The sequence below is a fragment of the Pygocentrus nattereri genome, chromosome 27, assembly GCF_015220715.1.
Source record: "Pygocentrus nattereri isolate fPygNat1 chromosome 27, fPygNat1.pri, whole genome shotgun sequence".
NCBI lineage: Eukaryota > Metazoa > Chordata > Actinopteri > Characiformes > Serrasalmidae > Pygocentrus > Pygocentrus nattereri.
Genome location: NC_051237.1, coordinates 23,131,465 through 23,159,017, shown reverse-complemented (window position 1 = coordinate 23,159,017; position 27,553 = coordinate 23,131,465). Strand labels below are relative to the sequence as shown.

At 42.7% G+C, this 27,553-nt stretch overlaps 2 protein-coding genes across 2 annotated transcripts; both read right to left on the bottom strand.

Annotated features, from left to right (window-relative positions):
• Window positions 1–982: 982 nt before the first annotated feature.
• Window positions 983–6,018, bottom strand: LOC108441812 (XK-related protein 8-like). Its single transcript, XM_017721537.2, has 3 exons — window positions 5,581–6,018; window positions 3,692–3,885; window positions 983–2,007 (listed from the first exon to the last, which is right to left on the bottom strand). The coding sequence occupies exons 1-3, from the start codon at window positions 5,874–5,876 to the stop codon at window positions 1,298–1,300; spliced, it is 1,200 nt and encodes a 399-aa protein (XP_017577026.2). The 5' UTR covers window positions 5,877–6,018; the 3' UTR covers window positions 983–1,297.
• Window positions 6,019–15,958: 9,940 nt separating this feature from the next.
• Window positions 15,959–24,842, bottom strand: xkr8.3 (XK, Kell blood group complex subunit-related family, member 8, tandem duplicate 3). Its single transcript, XM_017721538.2, has 3 exons — window positions 24,291–24,842; window positions 19,577–19,764; window positions 15,959–17,264 (listed from the first exon to the last, which is right to left on the bottom strand). Exons 1-3 carry the CDS (start codon window positions 24,632–24,634, stop codon window positions 16,552–16,554), a joined length of 1,245 nt encoding a protein of 414 aa, XP_017577027.2. The 5' UTR covers window positions 24,635–24,842; the 3' UTR covers window positions 15,959–16,551.
• Window positions 24,843–27,553: the final 2,711 nt, after the last annotated feature.

The window sequence follows — 27,553 nt, the reverse complement described above, 5'->3', positions numbered from 1 at the left end:
TGAACCATTGAACCGATATTCTTCCAGTTCATGAAGACTGAAGGTTCTGTTGTTGTGACTTACTCACAGTTTGACCCAGACTAAATACACCCAGTTCAGCTGCACAGCAGAACCAGTAAGAAAAGAATAATAAGAGAACACAATATAAAAACATATTAAACATTGTCTGGCAGCATATTATTTACAAAATTAACTCCCAAATGAACAGATTATTAAAAAGGCAACATAGCTTAAACATCATTAACATAACACTATAACGGGATCTCACAGCACCTGGAATATTTCTGTTGTTTGTAAATCGCAGTAACAGATAAAAATACAGTCTGTATGTAGCTACATTCAGATATGGCCGTGGTGTCTTGGACTACACTGTGACACTGTTGTCGCACCATTAAACGTCCTCTTTAGGCTAGACACTTAAAAATGATGGGACTTTGCACTCGATAACTGCAGCTTATATACACTGTACTGCTGCTGTCAGAGCACCACTGTTTACATCTGTTACTGCAACAGGCACTTTATGAGCCGCTGCTCTCCAAACTCAATTCAATTGCTTGTTAACACAAATAGCTAATCAGCCAATCACACAGCAGCATCTCGGTGTATTGAGGCATGTAGAGGTGGTCAAGACAACTTGCTGAAGTGCAGACCGAACATCAGAATGAGGAAGAAAGGGGATTTAAGGGACTTTGAACGTGGCGTGGTTGTTGGTGCCAGACGGGCTGGTCTGAGTATTTCAGAAACTGCTGATCTACTGGGCTTTTCACACACAGCCATCTCTAGGGTTTACAGAGAATGGACTGAAAAAGAGGAAACATCCAGTGAGCGGTCAGTTGTGTGGATGAAAATGCCTTGTTGATGTGAGAGGTCAGAGGAGAATGGGCAGACTGGTTCCAGATGATAGAAAGGCAACAGGAACTCAAATAACCAACCAAAATCTCTGAGGAACGTTTCCAACACCTTGTTGAAAGTGAGCCACGAAGAATTAAGGCAGTTCTGAAGGCAAAAAGGGGTCCAGCCTTTTACTAGCACCTAATACTGTAATTGTGTGTAATACTAGTTTCATCTGGAGATCAACAACAACACGTCTGGCGTCCATCACTTACAAAAAAATCAACATCCGGTTTATTCCACCACTGTGGTCGACACCAAAAGTTGGAAAAATCGAACTTTTCATGGAATGTTCTGCTCCCTGATGCAGTCTGCAGGCCTTGCTGTCGTCCATAAGCATGTGTGAATGCAGCATTAGGCCTAATCTGGCTCTAGGGCTCCAGCCGTACACCTTATCAAGTCTAAATTAGTAGTAGAAATTAGCAGCCATGTTCCTCATCCTCTTGTCGGCTCCATTCCTACGTCCTATGTCAGCGGAATCTGTCTCAACCAAAACATTCGCACCTGCACCTACTCTGCATAGCTCAACCGATGGCGTCTCAAATCTCAAACTTGGGCAGTTGGGATGGAACTTCCAGTAGTAGAGCAGTTTTACTAGGAGTCCAGTGATGTAAAGCACAGGCAACCCACCAATCAGTATGTAGGGACTAACTGGCAGAGGACTCATACGAGCCGATTCCACGGATCTTTTCCAAAACCACAAAACCAGAAGCAGCACCATGTCGGCCCCCATGCACACATGGTAGATGATGCTCTTCACTTTAGTCTTTCCCTTTGACACGTTAAACCAGCTGAAGTACCAGATGAGTCCTATGGTGGCCCGGTAGAGCCACTCGCCTCCTTCAGTGTCCATGAAGTCTGTCTTCTGCCTCCAGGCCCAGAGAAACAGCAGCGCCCACCAGGACAGGACGTGAGCAGCGATGTAGCAGGGCAGGATGGAGGCGAAGAGGGCGACAGCAAGCACCCGAGGGGTAATCAGGAGCAGGTTCCACAGGAAGAAAACTGCAGAGGAGGACCAGCCCATCTTCTGATCTTCAGGAATGAAGTCACGCATGTCGCGATGGTAAAACAGCACACTGACCGCGATGGACATTAGTGAAGCAGCTATTTTAAAGGCTGAAAAGGAGAAACAGGTGAAAGATTATTACCTTTACAGTGATAGTTTATTTTTATATATTCAAACATTTGCACGGTTTTACAGATAAACATGTGATTTCCAAGGCTAAAGCTTTTGCACAGCGTCTCCTGGAGTGGGGCAGGTAGCTCCATCTACCTCCACTCTGTGGTGCTTTAGATAAATAAGTGGTGAAAACATGCAGGTGTCCTGAATTTTCCTTAATTCCCAAAATAATAACTGCCCACAGATCCATTCTTTCATAGCTTCTGCTGAGACTAGACAAACTTCACATTGAAACGTTGACAGAATTTCCATTCTACATCATAAGAAACTGTAATTCAAACTATTTGCATTCTGTGTAGATGTGAGAGGATAAACTGGGTGGAGTTCTATTCTGTGTGATTGTGCGATGCATAACCGTTGCTGTCGGAAGAAAACCTCGTTTCTCCACAGTGGCAACTTTACAGGAGAAGAAACTCAGTGGAGCCACATTTATTTGCAAGTCATTTTGGGTCGTTTCTTTTGGACCATTCATCATGAAATTTACACAAGGGGTAAGAAGACTACAGTAAACCACACCCGATCTACTCCAACAGTGCGGCCACTCGCTCCTGGCTAATACACCCATTTTCACACTGTGTTGTGTGCTACAATTTCTCCTTAGGTTGAATGGGACAGGGCTATTGTTGTTCACCAAAACTACTATAAAAACTAGGAGTTACAGTAAATTAATAAAAAAATAATAGAAAAACTAAACCACAAATGTAATGTCCACTACAACAAACTAAACAGAAGTACCTGGGAAAAATCCCAGTCTAGTTTATTTATTTTCTGCACTTTAGGTACAGGTTAGAAGTGGATCCTTGTGAAAATGTCCAGTCGACTGTTGTGGTAATTCAGCAAAACTTCATACGGATTAAATTACAGTCCAGTCTGAAAGTTTGAACCGGTTTCTGACAAAAGCAGAAGTGTGCCTGTGGACAGTGATGGAAAAAGGGAAGGGAGTAACGCAAAAGTCATGTCAAAAGCTGAACACGAACATGAAATTTACGTTTACGGCATTTGGCTAACGCTCTTATCCAGAGCGACTTACAATTTGATCATTTTACACAAGTAGACGAAGGTGGTGTTAGGAGTCTTGCCCAAGGACTCTTATTGGTGTAGTGTAGGGTGTTTGCCCAGGTGAGGGATTGAACCCTAGTCTACAGCGTAGAAGGCAGAGGTGTTAACCACTACACTAACCAACCACTAATTGAGAAAGCCACACGTTCCCTGTGTAGAATTCAAACTCTGCAAACTGCCTTCCAGCTTCCAATCACTCAAAAGCAAGTGCTGTGTGAATAGCCACACCTGAGCACTGCAACCATGAAGACAGTCAGAGACGTGCACATGTTCACAGAGATGAGGAGCATCTAGACTATGCAAGTCTGATGCATAAAATGCTTGACTGTGCGATCAGAGTATAACCGTTGTGTTCTGCCCTTGTTGAACTTCTACTATCACAGCTTTTATCATGATGCTAAAACTGAAACTAAATTAAAAAACTATGTAAAAACTAAACCAAAACTCCTGCTTTTCCACTAGGACCACTAGGATGAAGCGTTCTGCTAGAAGGCTGAATGTATGGTCGGGGCATGGACGTGTGACTCTTTAACAGGGACGAATTTTAGATGTTGATCTGACCTGTAAACAGCTGCAGCTCCTGCTCCTGCATGGTGAACATGATCATCAGAACAAGCTGCGGGGCGCTTTCAGAAAACGTCTCAAACAGCCGCAGCACGCTGAGGTCATGCTTCAGATACACAGCCACTCCTTCTTGGAAGCGGTCGCTTCTTTGTATAACTTTGCGGAGGGAGAGTTCTACCAAACTGGCAAACCTACATGGGAATGAATGAATGACAGAATGAACATCAAACAGATCTACAGTCGATAGATTATAACTAGAAGATACAAAATACTGGCCTTGGGTAGCCTGACAACCATTTGTAGACAAAAAATGCATGTCGTTTCAATGACTCATACATACCCTATCAGGGACCAAACTACTGAGACACCCTTCCTAATTATTGAGTTCAGGTATTTCAGCCACACCCATTGCTAACAGGTGCATAAAATTAAGCACCCAGCCTTGCAGTCTTGACAGACAAACACTGGCAGTAGAATGGGTTACTTATGAGCTCAGTGGCTCATGTGGTGCCTCTGCCACAAGTCAGTTTGTAATATTTCTATCCCGCTACATCTGCCCCAGACAACTGTAAGTGCTATTATTGTGAAATAGAAGCACAGAGAAGCAACAACAGCTCAGCCACAAAACTTTAGACCACGGAAATTCGGAGTGGGGCTGCCGAGTGCTAAATCGCACAGTGCCTGTCCTCTGTTCCACATTGGCTCTGGAAGCAACGTCAGCAAAAGAACTGCAATTTAGGAGCTTCACGAAATGGGTAAGCAGTTACAAACAAAACTAAGATCAAAATGCACAATGCCAAGCGTCAGGGAGAGTTGTGTAAAGTGCCACCACTGGACTCTGGAGCAGTGGAAACGTATTCTGTGGAGTGATAAATCAGACTTCTCTATCCGTCAGTCTGATCGATGAGTCTGGGTTTGGCGAATGTTGGGAGTATGTTACTTGCCTGACTGCACTGTGCCAGCTGTAGAGTTTGGTGGAGGAGGGATGATGATATGGGGCTGTTTTTCAGGGTTTGGCCTGGAACCCTTAGTTCCAATTGAAGGGAAATCTTAGTGCTTCAGCAGATAGAAGCAGCAGTGCTTTGGGCAGTTTTGTGTGTGTGTGTGTGTGTGTGTGTGTGTATATATACACACATATACGTTCAAAGTCACTGAAATCCCCTTTCTTCCCCATTCTAATGCTCGGTCAGTACTTGACCATCTCTACATGCCTAAATGCATTGAGTTGCAGTCATGTGATTAGCTATTTGTGTTAACAAGCAATTGTACAGGTAATAAAGTGGCTGGTGTGTGTGTGTGTGTGTATGTATGTATATGTATATATATGTGTGTATATATATATATATATATATATATATATATATATATATATATATATATATATATATATATATATATATATATATATAATCTCAAATATAGTGTGTGTGTGTACTGGGACTAAATAACATTAAAGGATTTCCTGGCTTGTATTAGCTTCATGTTCTTTACAGATCAAACCAGTTTTACAACATATAATAACCGCTCAGAGGCACATTAGACTTCTGAGGAAATGAATCCAGATCCATTCTTCAGTAAAGTAAGTAGTGGAATCCACCCAGCCGTCCCAGACTTTTCATAACTTGCTTTCCATTCTTCCATGAATGATGTAATGTGTGAGATCTGATTGGCTGATTTGTACAGGATAAAATATCTTTGTATTTGCCCCAAATTCAGTTGCATTATTACTGAGAAGATCTGGGTTCAGAAAACCATTCAGCGCACAGTTCTTACTGTCTAACTGTAAAAACTACACAGATTTCTACAGAATTTAAATCACTACACGCCGATTCTGCCAGACTGTCAGCACTACTAATTCTACAGGAAGCTCCAAAATCTGTCCATACCTGAGGAACAGTCCCAGCTGAAAGACGTGCAGAGGTCCTATTAAACCGTACTTCCACACAAATTTGTCCGTGCTGGTTTCCGGGTCCGAGTACCAGATCCAGCTGAAAACATGAAGTAGGATCGAGGAGCAGAGCAGCAGAGCTATCAACACTCCCATATAAACATACTCCTCGTCCTGATACAGCGACACAATAGCCCACACGTCCAGCACCACGTCCAACAGGAAAAGCAGTGTACTGAGCAGAGAGAGCAGGCTGGCTGATAATGGGAAATGGAAAGGAAAGGTTTCCTCCATGGTCTGAGCTTGTTTGAGGGGTCTGGTCTTCGTCTGTAATCCAGTGCTGCTCTGAACTAAATACTTACAGTGCAAAACTGAAAGTAAACGCCCTCCTTAACTTTACCACACTTGAACTCTCTCACACATTCCTGCTGTGTCATTTATCACACTTCACGCCCACACACAATGTCAGCGTCACTCTGCATGTGAGTGACAGGGGATACCCATTTCATGAGGAACACTGACGAAACAAGTCAAAATGAAACTGATAATATGCAGTTTACACCGATCAGGCATAACATTACGACCACCTCCTTGTTTCTATGCTCAATGTCAATTTTATCAGCTCCACTGACCCACCACCCAAACAGTACCTGCTCTGTGAGGGTCCATGGGGGTCCTGACCGCTGAAGAACAGGGTAACAGAGTATCAGAGAAACAGATGGACTACAGTCTGTAACTGTAGAACTACAGAGTGCAGCTATACAGTAAGTGGAGCTGATAAAGTGGACAGTGAGTGTAGAAACGAGGAGGTGGTCAGAATTTTACGCCTGATCGGTTTTTGTAATTTGTGAGTTGAGGAGGGAGAGAGAGAACAGCAGGAGAAGCGACCGTTAACGGCTGACTCAGAATCAGGCTGATCTGTGCAGTTTCTGTATAATTTTGAAATTGAGAAAAGCAGAAAATATATCTAACAAAGGTAGGTGTTTCCGATAAAGTGGCCAGTGGGCAGAAGTACAAGGTAGGTGTTTCTAATAAAGTGGCCAGTGGACAGAAGTACAAGGTAGGCGTTTCTAATAAAGTGTCCAGTGGGCAGAAGTACAAGGTAGGTGTTTCTAATAAAGTGGCCAGTGGGCAGAAGTACAAGGTAGGTGTTTCTAATAAAGTGTCCAGTGGACAGAAGTACAAGGTAGGCATTTCTAATAAAGTGTCCAGTGGGCAGAAGTACATGGTAGGTGTTTCTAATAAAGTGTCCAGTGGGCAGAAGTACAAGGTAGCTGTTTCTAATAAAGTGGCCAGTGAGTGGAAGTATAGGGTAGGTGTTTCTAATAAAGTGTCCAGTGGGCAGAAGTACAAGGTAGGTGTTTCTAATAAAGTGGCCAGTGGACAGAAGTACAAGGTAGGCGTTTCTAATAAAGTGTCCAGTGGGCAGAAGTACAAGGTAGGTGTTTCTAATAAAGTGGCCAGTGGACAGAAGTACAAGGTAGGCGTTTCTAATAAAGTGTCCAGTGGGCAGAAGTACATGGTAGGTGTTTCTAATAAAGTGTCCAGTGGGCAGAAGTACAAGGTAGCTGTTTCTAATAAAGTGGCCAGTGAGTGGAAGTATAGGGTAGGTGTTTTTAATAAAGTGGCCAGTGAGTGGAAGTATGAGTATTTAATGTGTCTAGGTTTTACCTTTATTACAACTACCATTCTTTTCAGGAGAAAGTGCTGAAGGGGTCAGTTCTGGTCTACCAGGTCTGGCACGGTTGTTAGGAGTGACCGTTTTTCTGTAGCTATTAATGATTATTTTTTGGGAAACTCCTGAATAATAATAAATAACTTGTACTCAGTGGATGTCTGGAAATGAAGTTTGCACAGCACTGTGTGTGTGTGTGTGTTTTTAAATATTTTTTAATATTTACTGGACTTTATTTTGACCATTGCACCAAAGAAAACTCAGTACTTGATAAACAAGATTGATTTGATTCTTAATTTCTTCTGTTTCCCAAACTAAACGCTGAGCGTGTCAGCTGAGTTTTCGAGGTGTGTGGTCAGAGATGACCGCGCTGTGCCGTGATGCAACCAACACGGGACTCCATGAAGGCGTCATGCGTAACTGCTCCGTTTTGTGTGATGATGCAACACTTCAGTGAAAAGATCGATGTAGAAGAAATCCTGAATGAATCAAACACGACAGCATTTACTGTAGAATTCGGTACAAATCCTCACCGACGTGGAGATTCCAGGCTCAGTTTTACAGCTCTAATCAACACCCCTGGCATTTCAGGTGCATCATGTAATATTCCGCATATTATCATTAGAAATGAAGCCATCTTTACTGTCAGAATATTTTAATAAGAGGTCTAAAGTGATACGACAAAAAAATGTCTTTGATTTACATGATTTGATCTGGACTCCCTGCTGTTCAACTTCCTTTCGAAGCATTCTTTTGTGCTTTTGGCTGTATGTTTTGGGTCATTGTCCTGCCAGAGGATCCAGAGTCTTCGACCCTGACCAGCACATTTTGCTCTAAAATGTCCTAATAATAATTTCATGATTCTCTCAGTGCATTCAAGGCTGCAGGAACATTAGAGATGCTCAGTCATATGTTACTGTAGGTAGGCCGTTCATTAACATCTGTTAATATACGGAATGTGGTTCTAATCAAATGAACCTCCAGAATGAAATTCTAACACAATTAATATTCAGATGTAAGTTCTAACAAAACTAATGTCCAGACTGAAGTGAATAAAGTGACATGTGAAGAAGTAAAGTTAGAAACGTTTCCTCCAATTTTATTCACATAATCCTTTTCATGAAAAACTGAACTGAATGGGACACAAAGGCCTCCCACAGTCACACCTCTGAAATTTCACTTCTACTTTTAGATCAGATTTTATAGGAAATCAGACCAGCACTGACAGGAATGCAGCTCTGAGCGGCTCAGCCGGTCATTATACACTCAGAAATGAGTGGATACACGTCATCACAAGGTTGACAAACGTCACAAATCTGTTTAAAAATAAAAGTTTACAATCACGCATCCACATCCACGAGATGGTCCAGTCCAGCATCATCATTGCTGGTAGAACCAAATCTCCAAAATGACAAATTTATAGGAGAAGGAAAAAACCCTCTTTACTTTTAATGCAAGTCAATGGAACCAGAGGTTTTTCCAAGCAATTTCCAGGCATTTCTTTTGGTCCACTGATCATGAAATTTACACACAATGTAAAGAGCAACAGGTACTGTGAAAATATGTGAAAAACTGAAAAATTACAAAAAAAATGGAGATACGAGGTTCTGTTCCGACAGCAGCGATATCCTCTGAATTGTATGGAAACAGAACTGTACATGAGGTACAATAGAAGCAAAGTACTCATTGTCAAATTTAAATACCTGAAATGTTTCTCTAGGGGTGGAAAATATGACAATATTTCAACATAACATGATAAATTACATCACAACACACTCTTCTGAGCATATAGTGGATATCATCAGTGCACAGATATGGGAACTGTGGGCTGATGCTGATATCCGATATTTTCCACTTACATATCTGCTGATGCTGATACACAATCTTTTGGGGGATGAAATCTACCTGGATTAGCATTACAGAGAAATTTAGCATGACTCTGCAGTCAGAACAAAATCTCATATCTCCAGAATGGTGACTTTACAGGAGAAGGAAAAAACCTGCTTAACTTTTAATGCAAGTGAATGGAACCAGACGTCTTTCCAAGCCATTTTTGGTCATTTCTTTCAGTCCTTTCGTCATGAAATTTAGACACAACGTAAAGGACAACAGGCATTTTCAAATCATGTCACTAACTGGATATGATGTTTTGTTCTGACAACAGCGACATATACAAATGTGGTAAAATTAATGAAATACAGATTTAATGCAGATTGCACACTGACCAAGCCTGAACATTCTCCCCTTTCTGAGGGTAATAAACACATCATAAAACATTCAGTCACAGGCAAAAAGTTTCAACAGTCCTCCCTCAAATTACGTTTTGTTGAGTTTTTAAGAGAAAATAAGCTAAAACTTCTACAGAAACTTACAGTACTTTTCTGCAAATTTTATGTCATAATTTCTATCTACTAGCTAACATATAAAATATGCTACATAATTTAAAAAAAATGTTTACCCCTAATGTGTTAAATTGAACAAATCAACAGTAACTGTGTATTAAAGTGTGCTGACCTGTGTTCTCTGTAGAGGATGTGTAACTTAGGCTACGTTCACACAGCAAGTAAAAGTGACCCAAATCTGATTTTCTCACCAAATCTGATTTTTGTGTTCTGGCTGTTCACAGTGACTTTTAAAAGTGATTTATACGTGACATCAGTCTGAACAGATCAGACTGCTATGACCTCCTAAACCTATGCGCAAAAGAACAGAACTTCACTCCTCCGGAGGTAAACAATCACAACTGCCAACGAATGCCTGTCACTCCCAGGGGATCAGCTTCATCTTCACCAGCATCGCAAGAGCCATCATAAAGCTTCACTGACAGCTGGGCTCGTGAACCAGAACGTGTTGGAGCCATAAAAAGGGCGCGGCCACTTCTTTGGTTCGTGTTTGAGTCTCAGCAGCATGAAACGATGACAAATGTGGAGATGGATGGAGGTAACAGTCGCGCTGCCGCAGATCGGATACGTGTCAGATTTCAGTACCGCGTATGAAAGGGTCTCAAATCGGAATTAAAAACATCTGTTCACACTGACACACAGATACGCATCTGTGTCATATATGAAGATAAAGATTGGATTTGGGCCACTTTTACCTGCTGTGTGAACAAAACCCTTAATTTTTTTTCTAATTTACAGAAAATCAACAAAACATGGACTTTGACCGGGGTGGCCAAACCTTTGCATACGACTGTGCACATCTGTCCAATATTGATAATGGTTTTAATAATAATAATAATAATAATAAATTACATTTATATAGCGCCTTTCACAAACTCAAGGTCGCTTGGATCGCTTTTAAAGCGATGTTTGATAACAAAGAGAGTAACGTTAGTCCAGTTTTATTTGATTTAGTGCAGCGTTACAAATTACAGTCAAAAATGACTGTATTCATATTTTTAACATGTTTAAATGTGGCATTTCTGGTGCACTCGGTCTGTTCCAGCTTATCAAACCTCAGAAAAACTACACATGACCACTCATAGTGTGTCCAGTGAAAATGTCTTCAGGTGCGCAACGTTATAATCTTCCTATGTGGTCCAGTTCTGTTCCTCCTTACGGTCACTGTTCCTGAATTTAAGGCACTGGATTGGTGCAACAGTGAATGAAACATCCGTATAAGGCACAGATCCCGTCTGGCACTGTTTGTCTCACGTTCTCTCTCTAATGTAGCGTTACATCCTACACGCTTGAAAAAAAAAAGTTCTCCAAGGGTTCTTTAGGAAAGGAAATGGTTCTTTATAGAACCAATGAGTACTCAAAGAACACTTTCCATGACTAAAGGGCTCTGCATCATGAAAGCGTCCTTTAGATTGCAGACCGCTGTCCATGGTTCTATGTTGAATCTTTTTGAAAATGGTTCTGCTATTGTTACGTAGCAATACAAGAACCCCTTTTGATGCTGCGTAGAACCCTTTCCAAAAAGGTGCTATATAGAAGCATATACAACACATTCTCCATCGATCTGAAGAAGCTTTTCATGATGCAAAGAACCCTTTAACCACGCAGTGTTCCTTGAGTGTTCATGGTTCTATACAGAACCATTTTCTTTACTAAAGAACCCTTGAGGAACCATAATTTTTAAGAGTGTACAGCAAATGAAATGACCTGAATATCAACATGCAGAACTTTCCAACTTTACAAAAAATTATTTGTATGTAAAAAAAAAAAAAAAAAAACCACAAAACTGTAAGAATATAAATTGAGCAAATTATTAACAGGATGAATATATTAAAATACTGATATAATAACGAGGCTTTCGCCTTTCTTTCCTGCAGAATCCCTTACAGAGGCAGTTACAATGATATAAAAAACAGGAAAAAGCCTCTCGTTTAAAATATAGATGTATTATGAGTGCACATGAAATATTCAACAGGGAAGTTGTGCTTCCCTAATTGCTCGATTACAAAGCTGAAAGCTCAGGCAGCCTCGATGCAGAGGCAACAATATTGCCTGGATGAAAAGAGCCAATTCTATAGTTTATATGACTCTAATTCTAACTTAACTGACCTGTTCCAGCCACAAATGCAACATTTCAGCAACTGTTACTTGGTTGGACAGCTGGCAAAATCCCATTAAACAAACTGAAGTTAGGCTGCAGTTTAGAGACACATGAATGAATAACTGGCTCTAAATGTAGGTACTGTGATATAAACCGAGTCCGTTCTACGGTTTCTCGTTAGTGACTGTGATGTAAACCAAGTTACAGGCTGAATGGAAATGATGCAAACGTTCTGTAAAGCCAACCTAGCAACACTTGCTACAAAAGTCATCAGTGGGTGGAGCATGGACATGTCAATCATCTTCAAGCCTGCCAAAAAAAGCATAGTGTAGTGTCTTCTTCTTCTCCGTTTACACAACCAGCTGACTTCTCCTCTGATTGCTCCTCAGTTGTTGTACAATGAAATTGCAGTAACACCAGCATGTGATGTGGACACAAGCACATTTAAGCCTTCCTTTATGGCTTATTGAGCTTCGTGAAGTCTTGATGGTCTACATTACCTGATCCACAATACTGCATCACAAAAAAGCTGGCGTTTATATGAAAGTAGGGGGACACAGATGAGGTATAGTGTGTTATGCACCAGAAAGCACAATATACAGCAAAGACAACCAATGACCAAAGACCAAAAGTGCCATTTGATTCCACTACAAAATCAAAGCCATAAATATGTAACATTCACTCTTTAAAAAAAAAAGATGTAAACACATTTTTCTGAACACCACGAATATGAATAGTCACTGGTTTTCTGACCAGTGGCTTGAAGTACATAAGGGAAACTCCACCGATTTTACAAAATTACTTAATCATTCAAATGTAAACAAAATCAGTCAGAGTGGTTGGGTGTGAAATGCGCCTTTCTACAGAAATCCATCCATCCATCCATCCATCCATTTTCTAAGCCGCTTCTCCCTCAGGGTCGCGGGGGGTGCTGGAGTCAAAACTGTCCAATATATTCCTAGGAACCACACATCCGTATGTTTACGCTACAAATATCACCATTTTATCTGCTGTTAAAAATGACCAGTGAACTGTGTCTTACCAGGTTTTATACGTCACTCTGATAGTAAAATAGTGCTAAATTCTATTTTATTATTTATTATTTTTGCACTGTTTTTCCTCACAATGCCCTGCATGTACCTCTCTGCCCTGCACGTTTGTGTTGTTTGGGTTGATGGGGTTGCAGTGAACGGTCAGCAAAACCCAGAGCTTACGTGAGTGACGTTATTCATCAGGGGAGCTGATATAGATCTCCGTTGTGTTACATCCGAATCAGTTCCACCTCAAATTCAGGTCCCCTTAGACAAGGGATCTCAGGCGGCACTTTCACTGAACAGCGCCCACAGGTTAATAAAAGGTCAAACGACTGCTTGTTTTCACCCAATCCGCAATATAAATTCACCCAAGACAACACAGCATAACGGAGATTCCGTGATAAATGTTATTTTCAGTTCAGCAGTAAACAATCATGCCGACATACTTTTTGTACTGTTCGTCGACGACTGGGTGAAAGCAGCTGCTGTAAAAACCTTTTTTGATCCTTTTCGCTTTCCGTGGCTCCAGGTGTTGCTTGGCGTCATTATCCGTTCAGTGAATGCGGCGCCAGAGGTCCCGATTCGTCAAAGGGAACGTGAATTTGAGGGGGAACTGAATCGGATGCAACACCGGCGCTTTCCGTGTTAAATGGGTGAAGCAACAGGCTTATAGCTACAAAAGCATGTTCGCTTGATCTCAGTCGAGACTTTGGTCCATTTTCCAAGCTTCCCCGTCAGGGTCGCGACAGACAGACACAGACAGTCACTCACACACTCGGGCAGTTCAGCATGTCCAATTGGCCTGACCGCATGTCTTTGGACTGTGGGAGGAAACCGGAGAACCCGGAGGAAACCCACGCAGACACGGGGAGAACATGCAAACTCCACAGAGAGGACCCCGGTTACCCGGCCCGGGATTCGAACCCTCCTTGCTGTGAGGCGACAGCGCTACCCACCACGCCACCGTGCCGCCCGAGACTGCACTTTTCACAGGAAACACAGAAATAATCCTGGAGTAATATTTTTCTACTAAAAATACATTTTTGGCCAAAACTTTATAACAAAACTAGCACAAAACAACGTCTCGGGTTATAACCGTTTTGTGTAATAACTTAACGGGATGCAGCTTTCAGACCCATTAAATGCCTCAGACGCCTGGTTCCTAGTACTATAATGGCAAACAATTTTGACTTGATAAATTTCTCTAGAAGGCCGAAATTTCACACCGAACCACTCGGCACGACGTTCACATTTAAATGATTAAGTAATTTAGCAAAATCGGTGGACTTCCCCTTCAAGGGGTACTCCAGCACTTTACAACTTAAAGGAACAGTGTGGCGAACATCAAATCTACACAAGTTTCCTCTCGTTTCAGACGAATTTAATCAGCTTTTTTAATCAGTTGTTTTTTATCCAAATGTTTGATTTTTAAGATTAGAGCTGGATTTTAAAGCCTAACATTGCCTGTGTAAATACATCCCCAAAACTTCTCTCAACCACTTTCAGCTCTTCATCAGGCTTGTGCTGACTTGTCTGTGTGGTTTATCACTTACTGTGATTTCCAAACACAAAGAAAACTTCTCTGTGTTGCTGACCGCTGCGGGCAGCCACTGCACACAACATGCGCGACACGCATGCTGAAGATATGTGTATACAGTGTGTCTGACTGAACTTTATGGACATATTTACACAAGATCATTTGGGGTCATTTGGGGGGGTGCTGGAGCCTATCCCAGCGGTCATCGGCAGAAGGCAGGAGACACCCTGGACAGGTCGCCAGTCCATCGCAGGGCAAACAGACAGACACAGACCATCACAGTCACTCACACACTCCCTAAACCTAAGGAACCAAATTTTGTACAATAACCATGTCTTGGCTGATGAAGTACATCCATGGTCAGAGGAAAATTAGGTGAACTTGATTTTTCGCCAAACTGTTCCTTCAGTCTCCATCAGAGACCGCAGAGTTACTTTCTACAAACTTCTTTTCATGAACTTAAAAAATAAAAAAAACAAAAAAAAACCCTAAACACACTTAGAATGGATGCCAATGGGCAGTGGCAAGTCAGACGGTGCACATAGAGATGTTAAAACACTGGAGTATTACAGCTGCAGGGTTTAGTGTTTACCCTTCACTGACAAAAGGCTTCATAATTCATGAACGAGTTCAGGGGGGTGATGAAGAAAGGCAGAAATCCCCTGGGCTCAGTGTTGGCACCAGTGATCTACAATTATATGGAGGGAATTATCATTAAAAATGCCATTTACTACAAAACCAGACTACAAAAGGGTCGTCATCGGCGTGAAACCTAGACCAAGGGTCACTATTCCAGATAATGATTAATCCTAGTCTTGGACTAAAAGACACTGCCAGGATGGACTGTTCAGTTGATCTATCCAACATGCTCTTTTGTAGTTTCTGTTGCTGGACAAGCAGAATGTTGCCAATGGTCCCATTCATCTAATGGGAAACTGCAGCACTCAAGTTTGTCCTTAAATTTAAACTGCATTTGTTCACTTTTTCTTCTGTAGACAAGCGAAAAAGTCACAAGATTAGCGCCGTTTTTCCTGTTTTGTACAGTCGGCCTACTGATGCACTTTAGGTTTTTGCAGTATCTTTGGTATCTTTGGTATTAGGGACAGAGAAATTTCAGCCACCGAACATTTTTGCCAAAAAATGACACTTTCGACACCCCAAAAACTCGAAGACTGAACAGGTCTACCATTAAGTATTAAAACGGGACAAATGCAGATGTGACCGAGTGATTTTTATTCCTGTGCCTCATTATTTGGTGTACTTATAAATCACTGATAAATGATCAGGTGTAACATCATGACCACCTCCTTGTTTCTATGCTCACTGTCCACTTTATCAGCTCCACTTACTGTATAGCTGCACTCTGTAGTTGTACAGTTACAGACTGTAGTCCATCTGTTTCTCTGATACTTGTTACCCCCTTTTACCCTGTGGTCAGTGGTCAGGACCCCCATGGACCCTCATAGAGCAGGTGGTGGATCATTCTCAGCACTGTAGTAACACTAATGTGGTGGTGGTGGTGTGTTGCGCTGGTCTGAGTGGATGAGACACAGCAGTGGACTACAGTCTGTAACTGTAGAACTACAAAGTGCAGCTATACAGTAAGTGGAGCTGATAAAATGGACAGTGAGTGTAGAAACAAGGAGGTAGTCATAATAAGTATATTTACCAAATATGAGTAAATACCCATCCTACTAACCAGCCTAGTTGCTAGGAGAAGATACATGTGGGTAAAGCAAAGGCCTGAAAGATTAATGCTTCAAGAGTAAGATGATAAGAGTGCAAATTTCAAGTCACAAGAGCTGCAAGCTCAGTTATTAGCCTGTATTTCAGCTTATCAGCTGACCATAGATCAGTCAGACCAATCAAAGCAAACCAATCAGAGCACCCATGTGCTGTGACATCAAAAACACAGCTAACTGGCAATCTGGGACACTTAATTTAGCCAGGAACTGTGGATATTTCTGGTCATCTCGGTCAAAAATACAGGCCTTAATTTATAGAAACTAATCACAACTTAAATTGCAGTCAGAATATCGGTCAGGAAAATGTGACCATATCGTTCAGCCCTAGTGGAGCATGGATAGATCAAATGAAATACTATTTTTTTTTTTTGTCAAGATCTACACACAATCTGGATTACCTAACCTTGACTGGACTATTTTGCAAGGTTAACCTAATTTCGCTGTTTTCTTGTCCTGAAACTACCCTGTTTTCTCCTCATCCATTCGTTTCAGTCTTAGGGAGAGTCCTTGTGCTGTAAAAGTTACTGACGTGTTTGGCCATTCTCTTGTTTACAACCTCCGGGGCGGAAGAATCCGCTTGAACCAGAGCCACAGCTCCATCCGGGGTATCACCTGGAACTTTCCTCGAGCCCACCGGCTGCCACAGCGTTGGATGACAGCTGCAGTAATACAGCGTTTTGACCAGGAGGCCCAAGACGTAAGACAGCGGAACGAGAAAGAGAATGAACAGCGAGTACGACTGGGTCGTTTCTGGATCCCTGAGCCACCACCACGAGAAGAGCAAGACTCCAATGTCCGTCAAAGCGAAGAAGTGATAAATGATGCTCCGCCCTCTCGTCTTACCTTCTGCCACGTTAAACCAGCTGAAGTACCATATGAGTCCTATGGTGGCCCTGTAAAGCCACTCTCCTGCAGGAGTGTCCATGAAGTTAGTGTCCTGCAGCCAGGCCCAGAGGACGAAAGCGAGCCAAAGGCACAGGAAGTGAGCAGCAATGTAGCGGGGCAGGACGGAGGTAAACAGAGCCACAGTGACCACTCTCGGGGCGATCAGGAGGAGGTTCCACAGGAAGTAGAACGCAGAAGAGAGCCACCCCTGCTTGCTCTTGTCGGGCAGGAAGGAGCGCAGTGAGCGGTGGTAGTCCACCACCATCCACGCTATTGACGTCGTGGAGGCTATCATGCTCACATCTGCAAGCAGAACACAACAGTTTCACTTTATACTCTCACGTCTGTTCGACACGGGCAGCCTCAACCTGCACACACACACACACACACACACAAACTTATGACCACCTCCTTGTTTCTACACTCACTGTCCACTTTATCAGCTCCACTTACTGTATAGCTGCACTTTGTAGTTCTACAGTTACAGACTGTAGTCCATCTGTTTCTCTGATACTCTGTTACCCTGTTCTTCAGTGGTCAGGACCCCCATGGACCCTCACTTAGCAGGTACTATTTGGGTGGTGGGTCATTCTCAGCACTGCAGTAACACTGACATGGTAGTGGTGTGTTAGTGTGTGTTGTGCTGGTCTGAGTGGATCAGACACAGCAGTGCTGCTGGAGTTTTTAAACACCTCAGTGTCACTGCTGGACTGAGAACCAAAAATATCCAGTGTCCTGTGGGCAGCATCCTGTGACCACTGATGAAGGACTACAGGATGACCGACACAAACTGTGCAGCAGCAGATGAGCTGTCGTCTCTGACTTTACATCTACAAGGTGGACCGTTAAATGTCTTTTCAAGATGGGTGGTGACCATGGAGACCATTTTGGATCCAACTTTAGTTTTTTCAATGGGAGGAGGGTCGTGAGACACATCAGACATATTGAGAATTTCACAAGAAAGACAGCGGTGTGCTTGGTTTTAACGTAACTTTATTCTTTCATGAGTTATTTAAAAGTTTCTGACCACTTATAAAATGTGTTCGAAGTGCTGCCCATTGTGTTGGAATGTCAACGCAGCCCTCCTCTCCCGCTCTTCACACACTGAGAGCAACACCGCAGAAGAAATGCCAGCACAGGCTTCCAGTATCCATAGTTTCAGGTGCTGCACATCTCGTATCTTCACAGCATAGACAATTGCCTTCAGATGACCAATCCACTTTGGAAGCTGGCACGTTCCCTGAGTTTTTCCAGCAAGATGGTGCACCACCACATTATGGGTGTCAGGTCCGAGCATTCCTAGACGAACAGTTTCCTGGAAAGTGGATTGGTCATCGTGGGCCAGTTGAATGGCCCCCAACGTCTCCCGATCTGACCCCCTTAGACTTTTATCTTTGGGGTCATCTGAAGGCAGTTGTCTATGCTGTGAAGATACGAGATGTACAGCACCTGAAACTACGGATACTGGAAGCCTGTGCTGGCATTTCTTCTGCGGTGTTGCTCTCAGTGTGTGAAGAGTGGGAGAGGAGGGCTGCGTTGACAATCCAACACAATGGGCAGCACTTCGAACACATTTTATAAGTGGTCAGAAACTTGTAAATAACTCATGAAAGAATAAAGTTATGTTAAAACCAAGCCATTGTTTTTCTTGTGAAATTCTCAATAGGCTTGACGTGTCACACGACCCTCTTCCCATTGAAAAAACTAAAGTTGGATCCAAAATGGTCGCCATGGTCACCACCCATCTTGAAAAGTTTTCCCCCTCCCATAAACTAATGTGCCACAAACAGGAAGTTAATATCACCAACCATTCCCATTTTATTTGGGTGTATCCATATAAATGGCCCACCCTGTACTGCATTGCATCAAAAACAAGGCCTGGAATCAACATATCCTCTTACTTGTATGTTGTGTTTTGGCTTTTTTGGCTTATTGCATTTTGGCCCCAAAGACAAAACATTTGGGCGCCACTATTTTAAGGTCTCATTCTAAGCCCCACTGAAGCTTATGGAGATTATTTGCGTGTTTTTTGTCCCTGATTGACTTCAGAAAGATTTCACACACAAAAAAAAAGTATTGCATATTACATATTTGTTTGGATCTCTCCATTAACAAACCCATCCAAGGAATATCTGGTCAGCACTGGTCCTTTGGCGGTCCCTTTCCATTGATGGATGAGTTAGAGAGGGGCGGATAAGTTGTACAGCAACAGGGGGCTACAGACTGGAACCAAAACAGACCGTCACCAAAAAGTCTACGTACAATAACCAGCAACTCTGTACAGATGTTTGTGTCCAGTTTGTTTACAAACTGTTCATCACAAACTTGCCCAACTAAGTGTCTTCAACTCAAGCTCCTCGGTTGATGTTCCTCATATGAGCAACTTCTGAAATTGGCTAACAACTTCCTCACAGCACTACCGAAGCACCGTTCCTAAAGAGACCTTTCACATGATAAGTGAGCACCGACTCGGCCTTAAGTGACGATGTTCACGCAGGCTGTCGTCGCTGAATTTCATCATTATGTAATGCTTTGGCCACGACACTAAGGAACCCCATCATTTCTGAAAGACTGGAAAGGCAGAAGGTTTCTGAAAGGCAGAAGTGGTTACCCACACTGGATCGTCCTGGCCTCGTTGTTGTGGAGCATGATGTAGATCATGAGGGACAGCTGAGGAGCGCTCTCGCAGAACGTTTCGATGAGTCGCAGCATGCTCAGATCATGGGTCAGATACACCGCATACTCCGAGCCCTTCTCTCCTCTCCACCACACGCAGAAGCCCAGCCAGATGGCTGATATGTGCCTGAGAATGAAAAACAGAGCATGACCACTCAGTTAACACAAACACAAACAAATATTCTTTGGGGAAAAAAAGGTCCTAAATAAGTCAAAGTAATAGTCCCACACATTTCCTCAAAAATATTTCTTTATTTTTCTTAGTTAGACTAATCAATCGTCTTCAGTACATCCAAAACTTAGCAGCCAGGGTTCTGACCTTCACCAAGCGCACAGCTCGCATCACTCCTGTTCTTCGACAGTTGCACTGGCTTCCTATTACAACCCCAATTCCAGTGAAGTTGGGACGTTGTGTAAAACATCAATAAAAACAGAATACGATGATCTGCAAATCCTTTTCAACCTAAATTCAATTGAATACACTACAAAGACGAGATATTTAATGTTCAAACGGATAAACTTTATTGTTTTTTGCAAATATTCACTCATTTTGAATTTGATGCCTGAAACACGTTCCAAAGAAGTTGGGACAGGGGCAACAAAAGACTGTGAAAGTTGAGGAATGCTCAAAAAACACCTGTTTAGAACATTCCACAGGTGAACAGGTTAATTGGAAACTGGTGAGTGTCATGACTTGGTATAAAGGGAGCATCCCTGAAAGGCTCAGTCGTTCACAAGCAAGGACGGGGCGAGGTTCACCACTTTGTGAACAACTGCGTGAGCAAATAGTCCAACAGTTTAAGAACAACGTTTCTCAAGGTGCAATTGCAAGGAATTTAGGGATTTCATCATCTACAGTCCATAATATCATCAAAAGATTCAGAGAATCTGGAGAAATCTCTGCAGGTAAGCGGCAAGGCAGAAAACCAACACTGAATGCCGTGACCTTCAATCCCTCAGGCGGCACTGCATTAAAAACCCACATCATTCTGTAACAGATATTCCCACATGGGCTCAGGAACACTTCAGAAAACCTCTGTCAGTGATCTCAGTTCGTCGCTCCATCTACAAGTGCAAGTTAAAACTCTGCCATGCAAAGTGAAAGCCACATATCAACACCACCCAGAAACGCCGCCGGCTTCTCTGGGCCTGAGCTCATCTGAGATGGACAGACGCAGAGTGGAAGTGTCCTGTGGTCTGACGGGTCCATATTTCAAATTGTTTTTGGAAATCATGGACGTCGTGTCCTCCGGGCCAAAGAGGAAAAGGACTGTCCGGATTGTTTTCAGCGCAAAGTTCAAAAGCCAGCATCTCTGATGGTGTGGGGGTGTGTTAGTGCCCATGGCGTGGGTAACTTGCACATCTGTGAAGGCACCATTAATGCTGAAAGGGACATACAGGTTTTGGAGCAACATCTGCTGCCATTCAAGCAACGTCTTTTTCAGGGACGTCCTGCTTATTTCAGCAAGACGATGCCAAGCCACATTCTGCACGTGTTACAACAGCGTGGCTTCGTAGTAAAAGAGTAGTAGTAAAATCATCGTATTCTGTTTTTATTTATGTTTTACACAACGTCCCACCTTCATTGGAATTGGGGTTGTAGTTCTAGGATTAAGTACAAAATCCTTCTTCTTACATTCAAGGCTTTACATGGTCTGGCTCCGACATTCCTTTCTGATCTCATTTCTTTATACTGTCCCTCTCCTGCTCTCCGATCTTCTACCGCTGGACTCCTCACAGTTCCCTCAACTAGGCTTTCTACTATGGAATTCTCTACTTTCCACTCTTCAGAATTGCTCTTCTCTGTTTTCTTTCAAATCCGTTTAAAACCTTCCTTTTTTTATCTCTGTAGTCTATGTCTGTATACGTATGTGTGTGTGTGTGTGTGTGTGTGTGTGTGTGTGTGTGTGTATATATATATATATATATATATATATATATATATATATATATATATATATATATATATATATATTTTTTTTTTTTTTTTTTTTTTTTTTTTTTTTTTTTTTTTAAATGATGTCAAGCGTTCTTGGGTTTGTGAAAGGTATTATTATTATTATTATATTTCAATTTTCAGGATTTTTTTAACAATCTGGGTGAAATGTGTACTTCAAAAGTGAGATGTGGTATATTACACAACAGTTAGTTCCGGCCACGCGAGCTGGTTGGTTGAGAGGCGTTCTAACGGTGCTGTTTTTTCACCATAACATCACGGGTTTTTCACAAACACTCACTCCGCTGAGACGCCGTTGCTAAGCAACGGCTTTGACAGCTGTAGGAGACGCTCAAGCCCTTTGAACGTTTTTACTTCTTACTTTGCCACAAACAGAAAACGGACGCTGTTAAGATCACATCTGACCGACAGCCGATTTGGTCCGACTCTGAAAATGAGACGACACTAACTTCCCAAACTGTCGTCACCACTGAGCAGCTTTTCAGTCGGCAGCTGTGACAGAAGAACAGCTGAACAACCTGGAATCAGCCAGAAATGAACCCAACACCATTCGCCAAACTAAACGGGCTGTAAGAAGCTTTACAGACTGGCTGGAACAAAACAACATTAATACTGATCTGGACAAACTGACCAAACTGAGCTGAACCTGATATTGGCTCAGTCTTATGGCTCAGTCTGATTTGGTCAGACTGAAGATCAGACTCCACGTTTGGCGAATGGTATTGGGTTCATTTCTGGCTGATTCCAGGTTGTTTAGCTGTTACAGCTGCTGACTGATCCAATACCATCATCAGTATCGATGCATGAAGTTATGACGTGGCAAAAGTTATTAGATCATAGAGTATAATTATGTTTATTTATAGTAACTTCTAGTCCCCAAAATACCATCAATACCTTTTTGATCTGTAAAATTTGGTCACCACTTCTTTTAATTTTGAATATTAGTTTTACTGTAAAGTCATTCTTGTGGTTAAACAGCCCTGTAAATGATTCTGGATTCATCCGCAGCTCTGTTCATCATCAAAGCAGAGGTTTTACAGCTTCTTACAATGATGATAGCACAGCTGTCATTAGCGGTGCATTAATGTTTCTACAGGGTGAGTCAAAAGTCAGAGAACATCATTTTATTTTATTTTATTTTTTATTATCGACTTTTATCTCTGGGGTCATCTCAAATTGTGCATGCTGAGAAAATCCGCAACAAACACCACCTTCAGCGCCGCAGCCGGAGGCTTGTGACAGCATAAAATAATCGAATAAAACGGTGTCCTGTGACTTTTGGCTCACCCTGTATATTAGTACTGCATAAAGTTGGCCGTTTGATTTGGCTGCCAGTGAAGTTCCTCTAGCCCCGCCCCCTCTCACCCAATGCCAGCACAAACATATCTCTGCTGTCGGAAGAAAACCTTGCGCCTCCATTTCTGTCCTTTTACTGTTTTTGACATAATTTGAAAATCCCCATTGGCCTTTACACCGTGTGTAAATTTCATAATGAATGGACTAAAAGAAACGGCCCAAAATGACTAGGAAAGACGTTTGGTTCCATTGACTTCCATTAAAAGCACAGTAGGTTTTTTCCTTCTCCTGTAAAGTCACCACTTTGGAGATACGAGGTTTTCTTCCGACATCAGCGTTATGTTTATACGACATACAAAAAATGATTATATTCTTATTTAAGGAACCAATATAGTACAATCCTATAAGAGAGACTTGTTTTTTATTTTTAAAATTTTATTTATGTATGATTTGGCCCTCACTATTAAAGGGAATTAATATTATTATTAATTTTGGAGCATGGGCGGTCGCGGGCCGGAGGTTAGGGAACCAGCCCTGTGCCTGGAAGGTCGCCGGTTCGAACCCCTGAGCCGACAGTACGCGACTGAAGTTCCCTTGAGCAAGACACCTAACCCCCAGCTCTTCCCAGGGTGCTGTGGATAGGGCTGCCCACCGCTCCGGGCAAGTGTGCTCACTGCCCAGCTCACACACTGCCTGTGTGTGTGTGTGTGTGGTGTTTCGCTGCACGGATGGGTTAAACGCGGAGGTGAAACGTCCCTGTTGTGGTACTAATAAGGGTAGTGACCCCACAGAGGGTGGGTTCTGGGTGCTCATATGTAAAACAGTCACAAATCTAAAAATAACACGTTTTTAAATCGGGACTATTTTGCCTCACAGCTCCCCGCACGCATCCCTCCGCCGAGCCTGGAACCAAAAACTTTTATGATGGAAACCATCATAAAACCACGTCGGTCATCAGTGCAGCGAATCCATGACCGCCTCGCGTTAACCGTTTTCTGTGAGGGCGCTTTTAAAGGTGGACGCCTGGTTCCCGTCACCACCTCTTCTGACTATCTAGAACGGAGCCTTTCTACGGCGCCCCCTCTGGTGACATCCTATATAAATACAAATAACGCGCGGCCACGACTTAGTAAACCCACGGTCTCGTTCCCACGCCTCACTAAGTCATGTCCACAACTTAACCATCTCGTTCCCACGACTTAGTAAGTTGTGGGAACGCGTTAGGACCTCGTTCCCGCGCGTTAATAAGGCGTGGCCACGCGTTCGTTTTATTTATACAGGACGCATTTCACACCAAACCACTCTGAATGACTTTGTTTACATCTCAAACCCTCCACCCAGCGCGCGCAGCTAGAACTTGGAGAAATTCCGTGAAGCTCCTCTTAGAACCGTCTCGCTACCTGAGCAAGAAGCCCAGCTGGCAGATATGAAGGAAGCAGGTGAGTTTGACCCGTTTGGGGCTCCCGAACAGAACGACTCTCCTGCCGGCTGTCTGGAAGTCGTAGTTGTCCAGCTGGCTGTCGTACTGGATCCAGAACCAGCTGAACATCTGAACCACCGCGGAGGAGACCAGCATGAAGCCGAGCAGCGCCGCGAACCAGAAGAACTCTCCGTGCTGGTAGAACTCCTTGGCCAGCCACACGTCCGAACCGATGTCGAACAAAAACGTACAAACTCCGACCACAGCGAAGAGAAAATCCAGCCAGGAATATCTGGGAAAGCACCCAGACGCCGTGCTCTCCATGTCCTACACGTCCGGCACTCCGCGCCACATTTTCAGAAAGTTAGCAAACTGGCTACGACCCCAGCCGCACTGGGAGGGGCAGCTTCGAGCTCACTGGGCGCTGTGAACAGGCTCGGTTCGGTCCACAGAAGCTCACAACTAATAACCCGCCCCGGTTCACACGTACTCGGCGTTACTTAGCGGCTCAGGAACGTTATTCTTCCTCACTAGCCCGACGAAGGCCGCGTCTCAAACGGCTCCCTACTCCACTTACAGCGGGCTGTGTGAGTGCGGAAGCCTTCGTTGCGTGACCGCTGTAGGACACTGCGGAGGGAGTGGGTGGCCATTTGGGACGCGGCCAAAACAGCAACGCTCCTCCCTCTCCGCTCAAACTTCAGGAAAGTCAAATAAAACGGTTTGGGTGTTTATCTGATATAAAACACTCCGTCTCGAAGGTGAGATATATATAAATAACTCTTAAAGAAGATGGGACTTTATGGGTTCTCCAGTAAGGGAAGTGTTCCATATGTAGAACCATGAACATGCAAAGAACCATTTGTGTATAGAACCTTTATTACATTAGTTCAGCTTATTGCATCAAAAAGGGTTCTGCTGTGGTTATGATGTCAAGCTTGTAACAACAGAAGAACCCTTTTTGGTGATATGTAGAACTATGAACATGCAAAGAACCATTTGTGTATAGAACCTTTATTAAATGAGTTCAGCTTAATGCATCAAAAAGGGTTCTGCTGTGGTTATGATGTCAAGCTTGTAACAACAGAAGAACCCTTTTTGGTGATATGTAGAACCATGAACATGCAAAGAACCATTTGTGTATAGAACCTTTATTACATTAGTTCAGCTTATTGCATCAAAAAGGGTTCTGCTGTGGTTATGATGTCAAGCTTGTAACAACAGAAGAACCCTTTTTGGTGATATGTAGAACTATGAACATGCAAAGAACCATTTGTGTATAGAACCTTTATTAAATGAGTTCAGCTTAATGCATCAAAAAGGGTTCTGCTGTGGTTATGATGTCAAGCTTGTAACAGAAGAACCCTTCTTGGTGTGCTGTGGAAATGTATTTAATAGTGTTGAAATCCGCCTTTTGAGCTATTCTGCTTAAGGATGGCTCTAAATGTGACCGTGGCCGAGAGGTAGCGGGATTGTTCTGTGTCTCAGGAGATAAGTGGAAGTGACCTCGCCATGAGAACAGAAACAGTGTGAAGATAAGAGGCAGCGAGAGAGCCGTGGCGCCTAGCCACAAGGCTACGGGTCGGATCTGGATTTTCTCGCTGGCTGTTCACAGTAAACAGGTCGTATAAGATAAACATGTAAGTGAACGGTGTACAATTGAGAGTAATGCTGACTAATGCTTACTGCCATGAAAGGAACGTAAGGGCGGGGGAATGACAGAAGGGTATAAGAAGCACAACACACAGCTAGAGAAGGATATAGGAAGGATATAGGAAAGATATAGGAAAGATATGGGAAAGATATAGGAAAGATATAGGAAAGATATGGGAAAGATATGGGAAAGATATAGGAAAGATATAGGAAAGATATGGGAAAGATATTGGAAAGATATGGGAAAGATATTGGAAAGATGTTGGAAAGGGAGAGAGAGAATCCATTTTTTGTCATGTTCACTTTTTAATAAACTTACTCACTTTGATAAACTCAGAGGCTCAAATTCATTTTTCTGTCACGATTTTCCACCACAGGTGATATGTAGAACCATGAACACGCAGAGAACCATTTGTGTATAGAACCTTTATTAAATTAGTTCAGCTTATAGCATCAAAAATGGTTCTGCTGTGGTTATGATGTCAAGCTTGTAACAACAGAAGAACCCTTTTTGGTGCTATGTAGAACCATGAACATGCAAAGAACCATTTGTGTATAGAACCTTTATTAAATTAGTTCAGCTTATAGCATCAAAAAGGGTTCTGCTGTGGTTATGATGTCAAGCTTATAACAACAGAAGAACCCTTTTTAGTGCTACATAGAACCCTTTTCTAAAAGGTTCTTTTTAGAACCATGCGCAACACATTTTCCATCAATCTGAAGAGCGGTTTCTCTATGCAAAGAACCTTTTAAGCATGCTTATTATGTCAGTACAATGTCATTTATTTCATAAAACATCTTATGTCAGGTTGCGAGAACCGACATAAGCACTTAATAAATGTTCAAGTAGTGCTTCATAAACGCATTATTCAGTGCTTATGAATGCGTCATGAAGCCCTTATGTAGGTAGTTCAAATAAAGTGTTACCCATACTTTTCAGCTACACCTGACTTCCTCATACAGTACCACAGTTCCTCTCTTGGCACCCTATCATATCCCTTCTCTAGATCCACAAAGACACAATGCAGCTCCTTCTGACCTTCTCTGTACTTCTCTACCAGCACTCTCAACGCAAAAATTGCATCTGTGGTTCTCTTTCTGGGCTTGAAACCAAACTGCTGCTCACTGATCTGAAACTGTCGCCTTAGCCTTGCTTCAACAACTCTTTCCCATACCTTCATGGTGTGGCTCATCAACTTTATACCTCTGTAGTTACTGCAGCTCTGCACATCACCCTTGTTCTTAAAAATGGGGACCAATTGGACGGGTATCCCGTAGAGTACTACAGGAAGTTCTGGCCCGAACTAAAACCTATACTCATGCCCGCCCTCCATCATATATACGAACACAATGTCATACCAAATTCATGGAAGACTGCCTCCATCTCTCTTATTTTAAAAAAAGATAAAAATCCATCGGACTGTTCGTCTTATCGACCAATCAGTTTATTGAATGTGGACTTTAAAATTGTTGCCAAGGTCCTTGCACGCAGACTGGATGCCCTGCTGCCACGCTTGATACATCCAGATCAAACAGGATTCGTGAGGTCAAGACATGGTTCAGATAATGTACGCCGTGCTCTAAACATTGTAG

Coding starts and splice junctions, on each gene's coding strand:
- LOC108441812 (XM_017721537.2), bottom strand. CDS start 5,876: ATGGAGGAAACCTTTCCTTTCCATTTCCCATTATCAGCCAGCCTGCTC. Junction 3,886..5,580: donor CAGCTGGGACTGTTCCTCAG/GTATGGACAGAT, acceptor ATTCCCATGTAG/GTTTGCCAGTTTGGTAGAAC. Junction 2,008..3,691: donor GGAGCTGCAGCTGTTTACAG/GTCAGATCAACA, acceptor TCTCCTTTTCAG/CCTTTAAAATAGCTGCTTCA.
- xkr8.3 (XM_017721538.2), bottom strand. CDS start 24,634: ATGGAGAGCACGGCGTCTGGGTGCTTTCCCAGATATTCCTGGCTGGAT. Junction 19,765..24,290: donor CAGCTGGGCTTCTTGCTCAG/GTAGCGAGACGG, acceptor TTTCATTCTCAG/GCACATATCAGCCATCTGGC. Junction 17,265..19,576: donor CGAGGCCAGGACGATCCAGT/GTGGGTAACCAC, acceptor TTCTGCTTGCAG/ATGTGAGCATGATAGCCTCC.